Source organism: Cimex lectularius, unplaced genomic scaffold, assembly GCF_000648675.2.
Source record: "Cimex lectularius strain Harlan isolate CLEC.00 unplaced genomic scaffold, Clec_2.1 scaffold5, whole genome shotgun sequence".
Lineage (NCBI taxonomy): Eukaryota > Metazoa > Arthropoda > Insecta > Hemiptera > Cimicidae > Cimex > Cimex lectularius.
This window is the reverse complement of record NW_019392993.1, coordinates 3,749,450-3,767,850: the sequence shown is the minus strand read 5'-3', so window position 1 is coordinate 3,767,850 and position 18,401 is coordinate 3,749,450. Positions and strand designations below refer to the sequence as shown.

The 18,401-nt window shown below is 33.8% G+C and overlaps 3 protein-coding genes across 3 annotated transcripts; all 3 read left to right on the top strand.

The window, feature by feature from the left end:
* Positions 1 to 985: 985 nt before the first annotated feature.
* LOC106666265 (inner centromere protein-like) lies at positions 986 to 10,645 on the top strand. Its single transcript, XM_014393343.2, has 19 exons — positions 986 to 1,151; positions 3,751 to 3,842; positions 3,902 to 3,995; positions 4,075 to 4,136; positions 4,196 to 4,280; positions 4,347 to 4,457; positions 4,536 to 4,580; positions 6,392 to 6,470; positions 6,534 to 6,567; positions 6,717 to 6,832; positions 8,728 to 8,755; positions 8,829 to 8,882; positions 8,950 to 9,042; positions 9,109 to 9,263; positions 9,327 to 9,573; positions 9,708 to 9,802; positions 9,865 to 9,904; positions 10,067 to 10,163; positions 10,238 to 10,645. The coding sequence occupies exons 1-19, from the start codon at positions 1,139 to 1,141 to the stop codon at positions 10,399 to 10,401; spliced, it is 1,704 nt and encodes a 567-aa protein (XP_014248829.1). The 5' UTR covers positions 986 to 1,138; the 3' UTR covers positions 10,402 to 10,645.
* Positions 10,646 to 12,442: 1,797 nt separating this feature from the next.
* On the top strand, positions 12,443 to 13,487 carry LOC106666212 (vacuolar protein sorting-associated protein 29). The gene has a single exon (XM_014393241.2). The coding sequence runs from the start codon at positions 12,652 to 12,654 to the stop codon at positions 13,198 to 13,200; it is 549 nt and encodes a 182-aa protein (XP_014248727.1). The 5' UTR covers positions 12,443 to 12,651; the 3' UTR covers positions 13,201 to 13,487.
* A 302-nt stretch (positions 13,488 to 13,789) lies between these two features.
* On the top strand, positions 13,790 to 16,907 carry LOC106666211 (serine/threonine-protein kinase TBK1-like). Its single transcript, XM_014393240.2, has one exon. The coding sequence runs from the start codon at positions 14,041 to 14,043 to the stop codon at positions 16,237 to 16,239; it is 2,199 nt and encodes a 732-aa protein (XP_014248726.1). The 5' UTR covers positions 13,790 to 14,040; the 3' UTR covers positions 16,240 to 16,907.
* The last annotated feature ends 1,494 nt before the right edge of the window (positions 16,908 to 18,401 follow it).

Here is an 18,401-nt window from a genome sequence, read left to right as displayed (position 1 = left end):
GATTTATGAATTATTTTCCTATATTTAATTGCTTTCATAATATGGCCATGTAATGAATCCCAGTTTTCACCATTCAATACATTTATCATGTAATATTTGCTTAAAACACTTCAATTAAAGTACTTAATCAATAAATCTCTTAATATTGGGTACACCGCTATAAAACTGAAAGGATCTTTGCCCTCGTTTAAATAACATAAAATACAATTGTGCCGATCTTGTTTTATGCATGGGGAGAAATTGAGAAGTAGAAGTTCCCATTGCTTCCATAATTGCACTTGTGCAGTTTATTATCATTTACAGTTTTTATGCAAAGTCGTTCGAGAAGAAAAATTAGTGTCACGAGGGGGATTCAAAGCGACGATCTTTGGCTGCAAGGACCCTAGGATCAGCACATCCATGACAACCCTTCGGTGTGAATTTCTTAGTAATGAATCTTAATTTAAGGCATTAAATTCACTAATTTCGTGGTCCGCTTGACCAATTAAATCATTACAATTAATTAAGGTTTTTCATCTCAACTAAAAACCTTAATTAAGCTCAATTTAAGGGCTGCTATGCAAACATTAATATTAAATTTTGTTAAATATACAAAAATTTTCCATTTTTTTAGCCATTATTAAACTATCAATTCAATAATAATCTAATGTAGATAATAGAGATGAATTAAAACTATGTGTATTATAATTTATTTTAAATATGTAATATTCTTTGTAACCGTTAATTTGAAATGAGAGAACAATGTTTCTATCGATATTCCGTTACGACAAAATGTTACTCCAATGGTTGGTGGAAAAAATTATGGAGAGATTCGTTTCTTCCAAGCATTATTTTCTACTTCTTATTCGTAAATATGAGCATTTACTTTAAATTAAATTTAGACTTTACTTACAATTTAAAAAAAAAATTGGATAAAATCAAGTGAATGAAACATCGATAATTGATATCACGATAATCGAAAAGGTTGTATTACTATTAATTCCCGTCCCTGTTAAAACATGAGTGAGCGGTGAGGACTGACTGACTGAGTTCAGACCGGCTCGTTCTTGAAACTGTGTTAGTTTCGTTTGTCTTCCTTTCACTTTCAGCTCGACTTTTTCAGTTTCGAGTCGTGCTAATTCGTCTCATTCTCAACACCATGGACGAACGGGGTAAGAGAATTGTTCCATATTGTTTTTTTCCTTTATTGCCTTGTGACAACACCCCTCCGCATCGGCAAATATTGTGGCGCGAACTTCTTTGAAATGATTTACATTAAAATCAGTCTCACTGCCGTTGGAAACGGTTTTGCTATTTCTGTAGAATAATAAGAAATTGTTTTAGACAGTTTTCGGCCTTCGGTTTTGTAAATCGACAGTTTTTTTAAGGAGTAATCAACCCGTCTACTACTCAAATTCACGTTCTTATTATTTTTATTTATTACTTTGTTTATTTTTTGCCATTAAATACTCCACGTTATGTTGTATGGTGCCACCATTTTTCACTCAGTATTTCATTCTGGGAGAATGATGTAAGGGGTACAAAATTATGTTGAGATTATCTCTCAGGATCTGTGGGGTAAAGAAGTAGAGAAAACTTTACTGCAAAGTTTGCTATACGACATAGACAGTTTTCGGGGTGAGAACAAAGCATATGAATGAAAAGTACAGTGAAAGATGGGGCGAACATTATGCAATTGGCCTGTTTTAGATGAGATCATTAAAGTGGAGAACACCTGATGGAACACAACACGAAGTAACCGGATGCCTTGTCTCGTTGTGGTAGGGTGTAGGGTCTGTTCGACATCAAGCACACATCATGGACAGTCACACATCGTGTATCACAAATCAGTATCACAGTCACAACGCCTCTTTTGCTCTTAATGCATTATTAATAGCAAAACCATGTAATGAATTTTTAGTTAAATTCATTCTATCAATAAATTTTATTCCGTTGTTTTGATAAATTTTCCGCCAAACCATCATAATGTGCACGGAAGGCAATCTTATGGAATATTGGATTTGCATTGGGTTGCTTTGCGCCACGTTGTGTTGCGTTGAGTAAATGTTCCCAGCTTTATGTTTGGAATGGCATTTATGGTTGGAGCGATATTTACTCTTCCTTGCATACATGAAGTAGATTCATAAACTGTTCAGGCTTGATATGAGTGCACAGTACATGCTCTAAGGTGACACTGCAGGTCTTAAAATGCTGGAGGCACTGTGCAAACTTGACTATACAATCAAACTTCAAGAAACAAGCGTTTAGTGATTGATGCAAAAAGAGATGAATCCAAAATATTAATTATTGATATTAAATATTAATGAATCCAAAATATTAATTATAATTATTTAACGTAATTAAAAAATATTATTACCGGGCTGGATATACATTGTTTTGTACATAAATGCACAGAATATAATTTATTGCCTTAACGATGCAATTGACTAGCCAAATAAGGGATTTATTTTCATCAGCTGGCAATACCGCCCTGCGCCTTTCAGATCAGTTGTTGTGGCATCGAAACGATAATGAATACTGCAAAAATCGCAATGCATATCCACCTCATATCGCAATGCATATGCCCTCCTTTCGAGCATATCGTTCAATTGGTCTTTGCCCAGGGTCACAAGTTTGGCGAATTAAATTTTAATAAAGTTAAATTATGAGATTTCTTCTTAGGGCCTGGGGTGGAGAAGTAGGGAAGCCTTTGTTGCAAAGTTTGCTATATAAAATTCAGGGTCATATTTTGTTCTCCAATGAGTACAGTACAAACGGACAGGAGTATGGAGAAGATTGGGTGAACAATATGCAATGGTTCAGTTTTGGATGACGATCATTTGTGGTTTGAAGTGGCATAAATTTAAATTGTGAGATTTCTCTTAAGGTTTGTGAGTGAAGAACTAGAGAAAACTATTGCAAAGTTTGCTACACAACATTGACAGTTTGTGGGGTCATTTTTGTTCACCGATAAGTACAGTACAAACAGACAGGAAGTATGGATTAAGGCAGGGCGAACAATATGCAGTCAGCTTTAGATGGGGATCAATTATGGTTTGGTGTGGCATAAATTTAAATTGTGAGATTGCACTATGACGACCGCCATAGTTTGGTCAGACTATGACAAAATTTAATATACAGGCCAATTCCCTGTAATAACTGGACCCCACCGCCATATGGGACAAGACAATTTTATTTCCCCTCTACCATTATTATATTAACTTTACTAAGAGAGGTGCTTCTGGGGCACTACATTTATGGTTTTTTTCAATGAAAAAGTCTTTTATAAGTGGAAGGGGGAAAACATGTTGCTGCCCCATTCACCACATTTGCCTGATTTTGCCTCTTCAGATTTTCTCTTATTCTGTGCTCTGGGAATACTATTAATAGGAAAAAGTTTACTTTATTTGAAAACATGAGACATTCTGGGATGAGCCATCAGTTAATAATAAAATAAAAAACATGAGACATTCTGGGATGAGCCATCAGTTAATAATAAAATAAAATGGTTTATGACAACAGGTAGGGTATACAATGGTTCCTATATTGTTTTTTTTTTTTTTTTTTTTCAATTTTTTTATGTCGATGGCCACAATGGTTTAGGCATTGACACACTCATCACTAAAGTTTGTATGCAGGGCCTGATATACATACAAATGTGTTTTTTTCCATCTTGTTTGAGCAAGATGTACTGTTAATGATAAATAGTATCACTTGATTTTCTTTGTGATGTTACTAAATCACAACTAATAGTTTGCATGAAATTTTCAGGTTTGAAAGAAATTTTAAATATTTTGGATAATTGGAAGGAAGTCAAAAACCAAATAGAAGAAGAAGAAAGATGTCTATGGAATGAAATACAGGTTTTTAGATTTTTAAAAATTATTTTTGTTACAATCTTTAATGTTATGTTATGTCACAGGAGGGAATAAATTTTTTTGGAAAACTGACTGGTAAATCTCGCAAAAATGTAAAAATCCCGGACTTCTCTTTTATGCCAAAATGTAATGTAAAAGGTAAATTAGTTTATTTTTTATTTGTATTCGACCATTAAACAGTTAAAAAACAAAAAATTGTAATAATAATATTTTCAAGTGGAGTCCTCTATGTTCATCCAATCTCCCAAGTCCTCCAAGCCGAAACGAAAGGCAGCAGAGGTATTCAATTTTATTTTATAAGCCTTTATAGAAATGCTGTTTCAAATGCACCGTTGCAGGTTGCCTGTGTCAGCATACAAGAATTAGCTCGTAAAAATTTACACGAGAAATTGCGTCAACCATCGGTCAATAAAGATGCAAATGGTCAGTATTTTTCTTAATTATTCTGTTGTGTGTATTATATAAAAAATATCATGCAATGTTATACAGCGACAGTCGTCATAAAGAAGGTTTGCACTGATGAGCCAAGGGCCAGTAAACTAAATTTGGATCCTATTGTCCTATTAGAAAGAAACCAAAACATTCCTAGTATTAAAAAAGGTATGTTTGTCAACCATGCTATTTTTTTATTTAGTATTAAATAATTTGTTATAATATAAATATTTAAAAAAATTGCAGAAGCAAGTGTGGAGGAAGAGAAGGAAGATTGTCATAGTGATAAAGGTAAACTAAATCCAGATTTAGATTTTATGCATGTTTCTAATTGCATGTAAATTTTCATTAGTGTTAATTTCAATTAGCAAATGTTACTAAGGGACTGGAGTGTTCCTCCTTTTAATTCTCCATACATAAATGGTTTCTTTTTTTTTATTGTAGTTTATTAATTTCCGATCATCCTGTCTGAGTAAACTGGTCAGTTAGATGGCATTCTGTTATCTTTGCTTTGCCCTTTTTTGTACAAATGGATCTAATTTTTACAAGAAATGTTAAACGACTTTAAGGTTAAGTTCACATTGAACAGTTTTTGTTGACATGACCAAGGAATTGAGAGCCGTGCAAAATGTTCACATTTGTAATGAAGCCAAACTTCTTTACGGCAAATTCGGGCTCATCCAGTGTCGGTTTAACATGTCCCTAGGTTGCTCAACCCTCAGCAGTTTCAAACTGTATCTGTTCCAAACATGAACCTTGATGATAAAAGGTGCTTGTTTTAGCGTAATTATTATTATTTTTGTGTGGTGATTAGAGACCGTTAGTCAGTAATTATTCAGAGATCATGAGATGTGGTCTAGTGTGGCGTAGGTTTTAGGAAAACATTTTCTTTATCGTGCCAATGTTTCTATCTTTATTGAGATTATCTTCAGGTCTCAAAGTTTGTTTTCTGCGTAATTGTGTCATTCTTGTGTGTCGTGTTGAGAGTGCTGGTGAGATATTGTTGTTTTATGTCTATATATGACATATCATCTCATGATCTCCGAATAATCATTATTATTATTCCGAAGAAAGGAGGAGGAATAGATTTTTTTTCACTCAATTTTGGATGCCCAGTCACTTTATGAGCTTCTAAGCACTGAATTTCTTTGACAGACTTTATGAGGGTTTCATTGTTTATTTTATCTGTAGAATTAACAAAATTTAATTTAAAGTTCTTTTGGAGGATCTACGGAAGAGGTCAACACAGAGAAAAACTTCCTTTTGGTTTTTGCCGAGCTTTCGACAGTTTTTATACTGTCATCTTCAGGGCTTAAACCTTAATGGGGAAATACAAAGACATGGTGTTTTGGGCACAGAAGTACATTACTTTTTTTTTTTTTTTCTCAGCATCTCATAAAAGTCTAAAAAACTAGTAAAAACCTTCCTTTCTTTGTTTTCAGGTGCATGCGATCACAGTGTGTTTCTTATACATACATATATACAATTAACTTATCTTACATTTAAATTACTATACACTAAGATCACAGATCAAAAAACAAACCCTCTTCGACGAGAGGAACAAAGGCATTTGTTTTTTGTTTCTCTTAAAAAAAAAAAATAAAACGTAATGTACTTCTGTACCCAAAACACCATGTCTTTGTATTTCCCCATTAAGGTTTAAGCCCTGAAGATGACAGTATAAAAACTGTCGAAAGCTCGGCAAAAACCGAAAGGAAGTTTTTCTCTGTGTTGACCTCTTCCGTAGATCCTCTGAAAGAACTTCTTGTTTCCAGCAGGTCGATAATCTAGCTCATCGTTAAAATTTAATTTAAAAAATAAAATGCTAAAATTACTTATTAAGTTGTGAGTTAGAGGGTTAGAGCAGTAGCGTATTGAGCCGAAGATCATGGGTTCGAATCCCGCTCGTGTCACTAACTTTTTCATCGTGACCAAAAGCCTTAGATAAAAAAAAATTAATTGAAATAATTAAAATGGCAATTATGGCTACTAAACGTATACAAATTAATATAATAATTACTAATAAACAAATTATTAATTAAAAATTTAAAAACTATAAACTGCTAATTTCTGTATTACTTTAATGGTTATATTTCATATAGAACCAAAGACTAGCAGATTGTCTAATCGTGCAGCTGCTCCATCTTCACAAAGGACTTCCAAAAGAACATCTTCACAAAGGTATTATGTCACCACAACTAACCATATTTTCAACATTGATCAACAATTTTTCATTTATTTCAGGCTAACTGAAACTAAGGAAGTTCCCAACAAAAAAGTGAGTTGTTTGAAAAAATATGTGTATACCGATTATTGTCGAGACGGCCTAGGCCTCTGTTTCTTTATAAAAAAAATATAACAATAATGTAAATTTTACTTTATAATAACATTAAACCACTTATGCAATTTAAATTTGTTCGTTTTCAGAGGAGAACAGATGTTAGCTCTTCCTCGGAGCAATTAAATGATGAAAATGAAGACCCTAAGAAAATGGAGGAACAGGAAGACAATAAACCCTCCATCCCCTCTGATGACATTCGCAGGTAAAAGTTCTTGTATTAACAGCCCTTAATTTAATTGTAATAATCTAATTTTTATCTAAGTTTTTTTTTGTTCATTTATTACTTCACCCCACCCATACAAAGGTTATCCATTATTACTTATTACCTGTGAGCCCCATTAGCTCTAGGGGGAGAAAAGCCCTATTAAAAGAGATTGTTTAGAAAGAGGTAGTTGATCCCAAAAGACATCTAGAATAAACTACGACATGGAAGCAGATAAAATTCATTTGCAGCATTGCTTGCTATTCAAGTTCGATCTTGGGCATGGAGCAGAGCAGCAGATACCTGTCGAAATTTATGTGACATTTATCGCACGGTAATAGAAAGAAGAATCCGATCTCTGGGTTTTACTATGAAACTCAATTCATGGGATCTACATGAATTGTCCCTCCTGACAAGGAAGATGACATGACTTGTTGCGTTTCACTTCTGAATAGGAATAAATCAGAAGGGTTTATTTCCTATTTGGTCACTGGGGATGAGTAGTGGGTCCTTTCAAACAAATGTTAAACTCAATGGGACCATTTGCAAGAAGAATCAAAACGCCACTGTCAATAATTGCACCCTTGTAAGATCCTATTGTCTGTTTGGTGAAATATCAACAACTACCAAACCCTTACAGTAGGTATACGTACTGTGTTCGGATAAAGCGTCTTGGGGCAGTGTTGAAGGGAAAATGTCCAACCCTGGCGAATGGGTGCAGATTCATATGACAGTGCCAGGCCTCGCCCAGCTGCACTAACTCACAATAAATGCGACAAATTGGGCTGGCAACAAATGACCCACTCTTCATACTCTCCAGACCTTGCCCCTTCCGATTTTTACTAGTTCCACTCCTTAGACAACTACTTAAAAAGTAGGGAATTTCTGAAAGAAAATGCTCTGAAAATTTCTTCTCGTTTAAACCATCAAATATGAACAATAAGGGGCTATTTCTGCTACCAGAACATTGGCATTTTGTTATAGAAAATTATGGAAATTATTATTCAGAAATCGTGAGATGTGGTCACCATACCTCATCTCACGATTTCTGAATAATCATCGACTAACGGTCACTAATCACTACACATTTCTATGGAAATTATGTTGTGAAAATAAAATAAATTTATATTTTGAAAGTGACTTTTCTGAAGAAAAAAAAAGTATTTCAATCAAATCATAATTACAAAAATATAAAATAAAATACAGTACAAAATTATGTATCACTTACTGCAAGTTTATAAGGAAAGAAAGTCTTTGGAAAAATGCATAAAAGAGCAAGAGCTCGTAAATTCTTAAAATGTAGATGATGTAATGAAGGTATGTGGTATCTTGTACCACTGCCGAATGGGACAATAATAAAAAAAATAATATTCAGCAGATCCTTGCTGCGCAGTGGAAATAATACAAATAAAACAAAATCCGAATTACAAAAAAAATTATATTCCTTTCTAAAAGATAAACAAATTCGATTTTTCAAAATAACAAAAAAATCTCAATCAATATAATCATACAAAAAATAATTAAAATAATTTCTTTTGCCAACCTGTTAACGTTAGATTATACGAAGTAGACGCTACGACTGCCTTCAAGCTACTCATTATAGCGAAAGCAGCAGTAGTTTTTCTAACTATTTGTTGGGCAAATGAACTATTTACATTTTCATTTAATACAAATATATAAAAAAAATTATATGATATAAAATTTTCTTGACTTAACAATTTAAACAAATACAAAATAAGAATTTTTCTAAATAAATTAGTTTGTTTGAAAATAAAATAACATTTACTTCATTGTTAATAATTTAACTTGAAAATTTCAATACAAAAAAAAGATAAACAAAAATTCAATTAAATAAAAATTGTCGTGATTTGTAATAATATTTTGTATAATTTCAGATCTCAGCGAATTTTGAAACACACAAACGTATGTTTAAAAAAATATATATTGTAAAATATTTTCTTAATTATATTTATCTATTATTTGTTTACTGTTGTAGGAAAAGACGTCTTTAGATTCTTCCATCAGCCCCCCAAAGCTAAAAGTTAAAGAAGTAAGAAAATTTATTTCCTTTTGTATAAAATAAAATTCATTCTGTTTAAAAAATTTATTTTGTTTAGAATATCCAACCTCGAACGACCAATAAGAAAGTGGCGAGCTGCTTAGGAAATAAAAAACTGTGTACACCTGTAAAGCCAAAAATACCATTAAGTGTTAGTGCAGTTTTATTACTCTTCCTTCAAGCATTATTGTTTTATAATTTGAGGAATTTTTAATAGGCCAATAAAGTGAATTCGGCACTTAAAAAAATACAAATGTTACAAGCCGAACAAAGAAAAAAAGAGGAGGAAGCGCTCAGAAAGAAGTTGAAGGAACAAGAGGCTCTCAAGAAGAAAGAGGAACTAATTAAAAATAAAAAAGAACATTTGAGAAGGTGTTTAACTCACTGCTGTAATTTTATCATTTCAGTTATTAATATTATTTTATATATTTATAGAAAGAACGAGGATAAAGCTTTGAAAGTAACAGCAACGAGGGAAGCGATCGAGAAAGAAAAAAGAGAAGAACTTGAAAAAATGGAGAAAGAGAAAGAGGAAAGGGAGAGACATCTACGAGAAGAAATTGAAAAGGCAAAGGAGGCAAAGCTTTTAAAGAAGAAACAGATGAATATACAAAAAGCCCAGGAAGTGGAAGAAAGAAGACTAAAAGAGGAAGCCGCAAGATTAGCAAAACTAAAAGAACAAGTAATTGAGCTCTTTACTTCACCATTAACCTCACTATTCACCACTACAACCTCAACATTCCTTTTGTCAATGAGCTATGTTCCTGCTTACAAAAATTTTTTTAAAGGTTTTTACATATGTTAATTGGTTTTAAGGAAGAAGAACAACGAAGGCAAGAAGAATTAAGAATTAAACAACAAGAACATGCAGAGCGTCTTCAACAACAACGCAAAATGGAGGAAGAGATGAGGTATGTTTTCAATTTAATTTATATATAAAACAGTAAGTGGCTAATATATATTTCTATTGCAGGCAAAAAGAATTGGCATCTAAGATCAAGGAACCAAAGAAGGTATGTGGTTTCATATTATCAAAATAATTTATTTTTATTCAGAAAAAAAGTTTTTTCTTGGTATCAAACAGTAAATTTTCGTTGACTTTCTTCATTGCATTCCATGTTATTTTTCTTATGTGCTGAATTTAATGTGATAGTTTAAAAGGTTTTTTTCCTTAGGAGATTATAGATGTTGATGATTACGGAATTGACAATGATATTAAAATGGATGAAGAGGAAGAGACTATAACTAAACCGATACCAGAATGGGCTAAACGTATATATATATTAACTTGATTAATTATACAATATACGTGTGTATTATGTATTGTAAAAAACAATTATTTTAAGGTGCGAACCGATTAAAGGAGTTAAAATACCAACAAGCAATAACACAAGAAGAGTTGACTAAATTTTTCGCTATACCAACCAAAACGCCCAACCTCAAAGAATTCTTTGGCAAGTATGCAATAAAAAGGGTAAGAACTTCAAGCGCTGTGTGGTCTCCGAAATGATTTTTTTATTTACTATTATTTCAATTGTTTTTAAGAATACATTTTCACATTTTGTTTGACAAACTGATTGTTTATGTTATTTATAAATTATGTAATTGTTTTATAATAAATTCTATTGAATAATTATGGTGTCAGAACATTAGGTGTGTAGATAATCTGCATATATGATCTATTTTTGTTTTGATGTATTGTAGTTTTACTTACTTATTTATTTTACCGAGTAAACCATTTATCATGTATATTTTTTTTTTACAAATTGTGAACCTCATAAAATCATTAATAAATAAAGTTATTTGTCTTTGTATGTTAAAATATTTTACATATTGTAAGTTTATTAAATATAATTAATTTGTAACCTCTGTCTTATATATGAACACTAAATTATATATTTTCCTAAAGCTAAATAAATAATTCAACTCCTGTGTGCATTCTTCAGGCCTATACTTTTCCTTTCCCCAGGAGTAGGAATCTTAGTCTACATAAGCCTTCACGCCAATAGACGACATTTTTCACTGCCTCTTCTTCAATTTGTTTCTGCTACTCCGAGTATACATATAGATATATATATATATATATACGCCTTTAGAATCTGCAGTGTCCAGTTGGCAGTCCAACAATTATTCTAGTCCTAACAAATTCTAGGTTTAGTTCTGCCATTAGTTTCTATCATGGTCCTTTTATGAAATTTTTTACATGCTTCTGTCTGGGCTACGTTGCCAATGGATAGAGGGCTTACTTTTAATTTATTGCCTGTGCACGTTTTTGGTAGTTCAGTGTGCCCCAAAAAGGTTCAGGGCCAACAGTTGTCCTCGTTGAAATTTCCTTAGCTAATTAATTTGGTCTCTTTGTTTTCCAGACAAGGGTAATTTTGTTGTTCTACCCAATTCTGACAGGGCTATAATGCAATCCAAAAAACGTTCACTATTGTAATTGTTGTCTGAGAGAGCGACAGATACTGTGACTGAGTTTGAGGCCACTACACAAAACAGTAACCGCAACTTCACTGTTGATAGTAAGTTGAGGACTCACAGAGTACTTGGCGAATATTCTCTGTTTTCAGACAAACTGGGTGGTTATACAAACCCCGCACGCATACATTTGGTGAATGCCGAGACAGCAAATATTCAGCATTTGGCGAATACTATATATCTGGAGCAACAAATTTAAAAGCAATTTGGTTTATTTATTAAATGGGCAAATGCCAAAAATACACTGTCATATTTCAATAATGGTTTGTTTCACATCATTTTCCATAAAAAAAAAGGATGGTTTTTAGCTTTAGTATTTTTATTTATTTTTAAATGGGCAAATGCCAAAAATACATTTTATACTTTAATAATGGTTTGTTTCACATCATCATCTATCTTCCATTGGAAATGGATGGTTTGTAACTTTAATATTTTTATTTATTTTTTATTTTGAAATGGGAAAATGCAAAAAAAAAAAATACATGTTTATCTTTTAATAATGGTTTGTTTCACAACAGCATCCATTTTCTATCAAAAATGGATGGTTTTTAGCAGTAGTTTTTATTTATTTTTAAATGGGTAAATGCCAAAATAAAGTTTCATATTTCAATAATAGTTTGTTTCACATCATCATCCATTTTCCATCAGAAATGGATGGTTTTTAACTTTAGTATTTTTTATTTTGAAATGGGTAAATGCCAAAAATACAATTTTATATTCTAATAACGGTTTGTTTCACATCATCATCCATTTTCCATCATAAATGGATGGTTTTCAGCATTAGTACTTGTAATAAATTTACAATCATCATAGACAAAAAGTTTTTTTAATTTTCATTTATATCTAGTAGATGCATTCATAAACATTAATGAATAACGTTAAATTTTCTAATTATAACGATATAATTATGTAAAAATTATTTTAGTTTAAAAATTACATACTGGCGTTTTTTGTAAAATGAAATAATTAAACCTTAAATATGTTTAAATGTAATGTATATAAAAACATAGCTTTTCGTGATTTTTTTATTTTTTTAATATTGCAATAAGAGTGTTTCGTCATCATTCTTCTTTCAGTGTAAATAGATGGGTTTTTAGATTAACAATAGTGGTACTTTTGTGAGACGGTTGGCAGTACCAGTACCAGCTGTGAGGTTTTGCTGGGTGTTGTCGTGTTGATGTTTAATTGAAGTCCCTTATCAAATCTACAGGGACTTGATAATAATTTTGTGAAAGGGACTCCAAGACGTTCATGCCGTTGTGATATTGGGACGTAAGGAAAAATGTTGGTGTTAGTCTTAGGCGATTTACACATTCCTCACCGCTGCAGCAGCCTCCCGGCCAAGTTCAAGAAGCTCCTCGTCCCCGGCCGGATCCAACACATACTCTGTACGGGCAACCTCTGCACCAAGGAGTCGTTCGACTATCTCAAGACGCTCGCCAGCGACGTCCACGTGGTCCGAGGAGATTTCGAAGAGAACGCCAACTACCCGGAGCAGAAGGTGGTGACCGTCGGCCAGTTCAGGATCGGCCTGTGCCACGGTCACCAGGTGGTGCCCTGGGGTGACCCCGAAGCCCTGGCACTCCTACAACGCCAGCTCGACGTCGACATACTCATCTCGGGCCACACGCACAAATTCGAGGCGTACGAACACGAGAACAAGTTCTACATCAACCCGGGATCGGCGACGGGGGCATACAACCCGTTGGAAGCCAACATCATACCATCATTCGTCCTCATGGACATCCAGAGTACTACAGTCGTCACCTATGTCTACCAACTCGTCTCGGACGACGTCAAAGTCGAGAGGATAGAGTACAAAAAAAACTGACTCAACCCCACAGAGACACTTTGTGATACTCAAATATAATAAAAATATATATAATTTTGTATTGTCACCTTATTGTTTATACTAGTTTTGAATTGTATTTAAAATCCTTGAATGTAATGGGCGCATTTATGTTCAACAAAATGCCTCCAGCTCTCGTACATCTTACAAAACAAGTATAAACGCATTTATTATTTAATTTATATATATTATATGTAATTGAAAATTTATTATGTACCATTATGTTAAAAAAATGGTAACCAAATAAAATAGTTTTTCCATATATCTTATACAGTCTGGTTTTTAATACATTTTCAGCCCCTCACAAGTTGTAAGTTCGTACTATTTATTAAACCATGCACATTTAAAAGGATCAGAAAAAAAAGCTTTTCAGGGTTTTAAAATTATACGTGGCATATTATTTATAATTTAAATTATGAGCTAGGCATAAAAGATCCACAGGGAAGTCATCTATGTAATATGGACTGATTTTATCCATAAGATTTTCAAAAAAGGAAAAACTAAGTTGATAAAGTTTTAATTATTTACAAAATAAAGATCTTTTCGATAGTAACTTGGTACGTCATAGTGGAATGACAATTTCTTCAAGCATAACAAAAGCATAACCTTCAACAAAGAGGGTAAACTTTGTTGTGATACTTTCTGTGATAATATAAGTTATTTTTGTTTTTAAATTGTCATCACAATGTATTTATTTTGTGCGTATAATCATTTGCTTGGATTTTTTATGGTGAGTTGTGTTTGTAAGGTGACGTAAGAGTCGGTAGTATGCCAAAAGCGATGAAGAATTTGTAGAAATCGTGATTGCCTTTTGAAAGCAGGATGTCCTTTTTAAGAGGGTCGACCAATTACGTGTGGTGCACGACGAGCGTCTTGGGGAAAGGAGCGACAGGCGCCGTGTTCCAAGGGGTCAACAAGAGCACAGGAGAGCCCGTGGCCGTGAAGACTTTCAACCAATTGAGTCACATGAGACCCCACGACGTTCAGATCAGGGAGTTCGAAGTGCTGCAGAAGGTAAAGCACGAAAACATCGTGAAGCTCCTAGCCATAGACGAGGAACAGGAAGGAAGGGGTAAAGTCATCGTCATGGAACTTTGCACTGGCGGTAGTCTCTTCAACATCCTCGACGACCCTGAAAACACCTACGGCCTACCAGAGGAAGAGTTTCTACTCGTGCTGGACCATTTGACAGCTGGGATGAAACATTTGAGGGACAACAATTTGGTCCACAGGGATTTGAAACCTGGCAACATAATGAAATTCATCTGTGACGACGGAAGCACGATTTATAAATTGACGGATTTCGGTGCTGCCAGGCATTTAGAAGAGGATGAACAGTTTGTCTCTCTTTACGGGACTGAAGAGTACTTGCATCCCGATATGTACGAGCGAGCTGTGTTGAGAAAAGCTGTACGTAAGACTTTCGGTGCTACGGTCGATCTTTGGTCGATCGGAGTGACTCTGTATCATGTAGCCACCGGCAACCTACCTTTCCGCCCCTACGGAGGTCGTCGAAACAAGGAAACCATGTACTTTATAACCACGAAAAAAGAATCGGGAGTCATATCGGGCACTCAGTCTTTAGAAAACGGCCCTATCAACTGGTGTCGTACTCTTCCCAAGTCTTGCCAATTGAGTGAAGGGCTGAAAAAGTACATCACGCCCCTTTTGGCCGGTTTGCTGGAAGTTGACGCGCAAAAGATTTGGACTTTTGAGAAATTTTTCTCAGAGGTGACGAAGACTCTGTCGAGAAAGAGGCTTCATGTTTACCACATTCACAGAATGCAAAATATAAGGATATATTTTCACCCAGAAGAAAAATATTTAGACCTGCAAACGCAAATCACAAAACAGACAGATGTTTTACCCCACAATCAGATTCTTTTATTCGACAATAAACACTTTTTTTCCATAGTTCAGGACTCTTGTGGAAAAGATTTTCCAGAAACGACGGAAGAAAAACCTATAATTCTATTTAGCAATGAAAACAACAATGTTGTGATTCCAAACGACAATGATAGCCTTAAACTGCCAATCTTCCCAAATTCGGTAAATGTCGAGAACGACGCGAGCACGGCGAAAACCATCTGCAGCATAGCTCATCATGCAAAAAGGAAAATAGATATACATTGCCTTTGTAGCAAATTGATTCATGACAGTGTGAATACTTTTAATTTTGTAGTCAAGCAGGAACTAGAAGAAGTACTCGACAAAACAACACATCTTATGGAAATAACTTCAAATGTTGAAAAGATAATGGAAGCTGTGATGAGGGGACAGAAAACAGTCCATACCATTTTGGGTGTCAAAACTTCCTCCAATAGTGTAAATTTAAAAGAAGAAATGGAAACTGTGAGTCAGGAATTAGTTTTAGGGTTGAACGTAGCAGTTAAATTGCTCTACAATAGGTATGTCACACATGACACGTTGATTAAAGAATGGGAGAGAAACACAGTAGGGTGTAAATGTTGCTGGAAAGCCAAAGCTCCCCAACGAGCCAATTCTATAGTCCAGCGTCTACGGGATTCCTGGCAACACATGATCCGAGATAGAGCTACAAAATGTCTCACGTACAATGATGAACAATTTCATGTGCTCGAACGTATGAAAATGGACGTTATGGGCACAGAACTTATCAAAAACCTATTGGAGAAGGAAGTTATAAATTCCATAGCTCAGATTTCCGATAGCCTTGCCGATTGGTACAAAATGGCGCAGACCATCTACTTGCAGGGGAAAATATTAGCCAAAGATGTGGAGAGTTATAAACAGCGCCTTGAAAAGTTCCTATTACACATGGAACAGACTGACATAAGCTTTCACGAAGAGATGATGAGCGTCAGCTTAATTAGGCCGGTCTCGAGGCACAACGGAAGGATTAAAGGGCTGGACACAAGGGCGATAAGAGCTAATATCTGTGAAATACACACCACACAGAATGATATCGCAACGATAATAAAAAGTAGTAAGGAATTAGTTGACAAATTTGCAGAGATTCCAGAAAAGATTAAAAACAAATAATTTGTGATGACATCTGTCTGATTATCACTCCTTGTTCCAGGCTGGAACTTACAAAGCAGTGTGTCTGTCACATTTAACAAAAATATATGTACTTGCAGATATCCATCTGATAACAATCCAGTGAATTTTTGGCATTTTTATGAGCTGGTTTTCCTATTTTTAAATTAATCTAATTCAAAGACTTCCATTTTTTAAATCTACTTTTAAACAAATTTGAAATTATTAATATTTTAAATGCAACTCACATGTAATGGGATGTAAATACTTTCTTTTTTATGTTTGTAGCATTTAAGAATTTTAAATGTAGATTAATATGTAAATTATTACCAGTATTAAAACTGAAGTCATTTTATTTTCTTTTAACTGTGAAATATTGGGCCGAGGTCTGTAAGGTGAACTTTTGTTTCTTTGATAATTACGGTATGACAATTCTAGTTGAATTTGTCTGTCATATCCGGTGAGCTAGCCAGAGTCTAGTAGTAAATTGTTAATAGCTTGCTAGTAATAGCTTTTTCATATTTTATAAAAATGTAAATAAGTGTAAAAAGTAAATAAAAGTGAGTTATTTTCTTAAGAAAAATTTCAATTTTCCTTTAAAGGCATTACTATATGTGTTTCAATAAAATTTTATAATACATTTTCAAGAATATATCTATTGTTGTACACTTCATTATTGTTTTCAATAATCAATCCTTTTTTGCCTTATTTTCTATAAATATGTTATTGCGAAAATACAGTTTTAACTAATTACTGCAATAATTGTATGTTATGTAATCATAGATAATATCAAGTAAAATTTATTTAATGTAGAAATCTAACTTCTGAGTTAGATCACTCTTTTTAGACTCAGATCCTCTGAGGAGCCTTACTAATTTGAGCCCTGAATTCTCAAGAGCCTCTCATACTGTACAGCGATACATTCAAATTAATACTTTCAACGTCATATTTTGCACGGGTTGGTGAGAATGATCACTCTTTTAAGACTCGGATCCTCTGAAGGCCCCCTACTAATATGGGCCCTAAATACTCCAAAGCCTCTCATACTAAGAAAGGATACATTCAAGTTAATAAATACTTTCAATTACATTTTACACGTTGATAATATGATACAAATGTATAATTTACGTCAAGGTGTTTCTTTTGTCTAAAAGTAGGACCAGAAGACCTATGCTGCCATGCTCAAGTACAGTTCTCACACAATGTATTCTTGAATGATTATGGTAGGACCAAAGTACATCTCAATTGGGGAAAAAATCTATATCTAAAAGTATATACACTAGAAACTAACATTCTTCTGAATATTAGAACAGTCGACCAGAAACTTGTCCAGTGTCCAGCTCAAATTTGATTCTCATATCAAGTGATCATATCTAATCCCTATAAGGAGCCAAGCCATGACGTCATTTAGCTAGGATGCATCATACCAGACTCATACATTGATCCAAAAAATCAGAACTGGTGACCAGACTAGCTGTCCTCAAGAATTAGATGACATACCTACTCACTCTGTCATTGATTATTTACTAGAAAAAGACCAGTATTTCTTTTGAAAGAGGGAACAGGAAACCCAGAAACTTACTGACATGCTCAAGGCAGTTCTCCTATTGTCATATTGAAGTGGTATTCCAACTAGCTATCTATAAAGAAATAAATAGAATTGTATTCAGGGCGTATCCTTGCAGGACTCCGCTGGTTAAAAATTAGAGTACGCTTGATTAAACTTGACTTCTAAACTCCTGTCAGAGAAGTATGATTTCAAGAAATTTAGGAATCTTAGGATCCCAAGCCCCTCCAGTGCTCTGGAAAAATCAAGCTAGATGATTTTTGTTGAGAGGTTGGTGTTTTGCACTGTTTGTAAAAACAGAATTTTTCGAGACAAAGCTGTACTCATCCAATTTGATTATTTTTGGAGTCTGAATGAGCTTTATCTAGCTTCTCCTTGTATAAATGTTTCCAGTGGAGGTAAATTTTTAGCTATGTCAGACAACCAAGCTATAGGTTTATCTATCACACAGATCACATAAAGAAATCCAGAAAGCCAATTACTTCCATCAAAATATTTACTTGGTAGCATATGTATTACCATACAACACATGTTACTACATGCATCAACTGTTATATTTCAATATCTTTAGTTACCTTTAATATTTCTTTTATGCAAT

Bases quoted from the DNA above. Each gene is read 5' to 3' on its own strand.
- LOC106666265 (XM_014393343.2), top strand. The intron at 3,843-3,901 runs GTTTTTAGATTT...GTTATGTCACAG, and splicing joins GTCTATGGAATGAAATACAG to GAGGGAATAAATTTTTTTGG. The intron at 9,574-9,707 runs GTAATTGAGCTC...ATTGGTTTTAAG, and splicing joins TAGCAAAACTAAAAGAACAA to GAAGAAGAACAACGAAGGCA.
- LOC106666212 (XM_014393241.2), top strand. From the start codon at position 12,652: ATGTTGGTGTTAGTCTTAGGCGATTTACACATTCCTCACCGCTGCAGC.
- LOC106666211 (XM_014393240.2), top strand. From the start codon at position 14,041: ATGTCCTTTTTAAGAGGGTCGACCAATTACGTGTGGTGCACGACGAGC.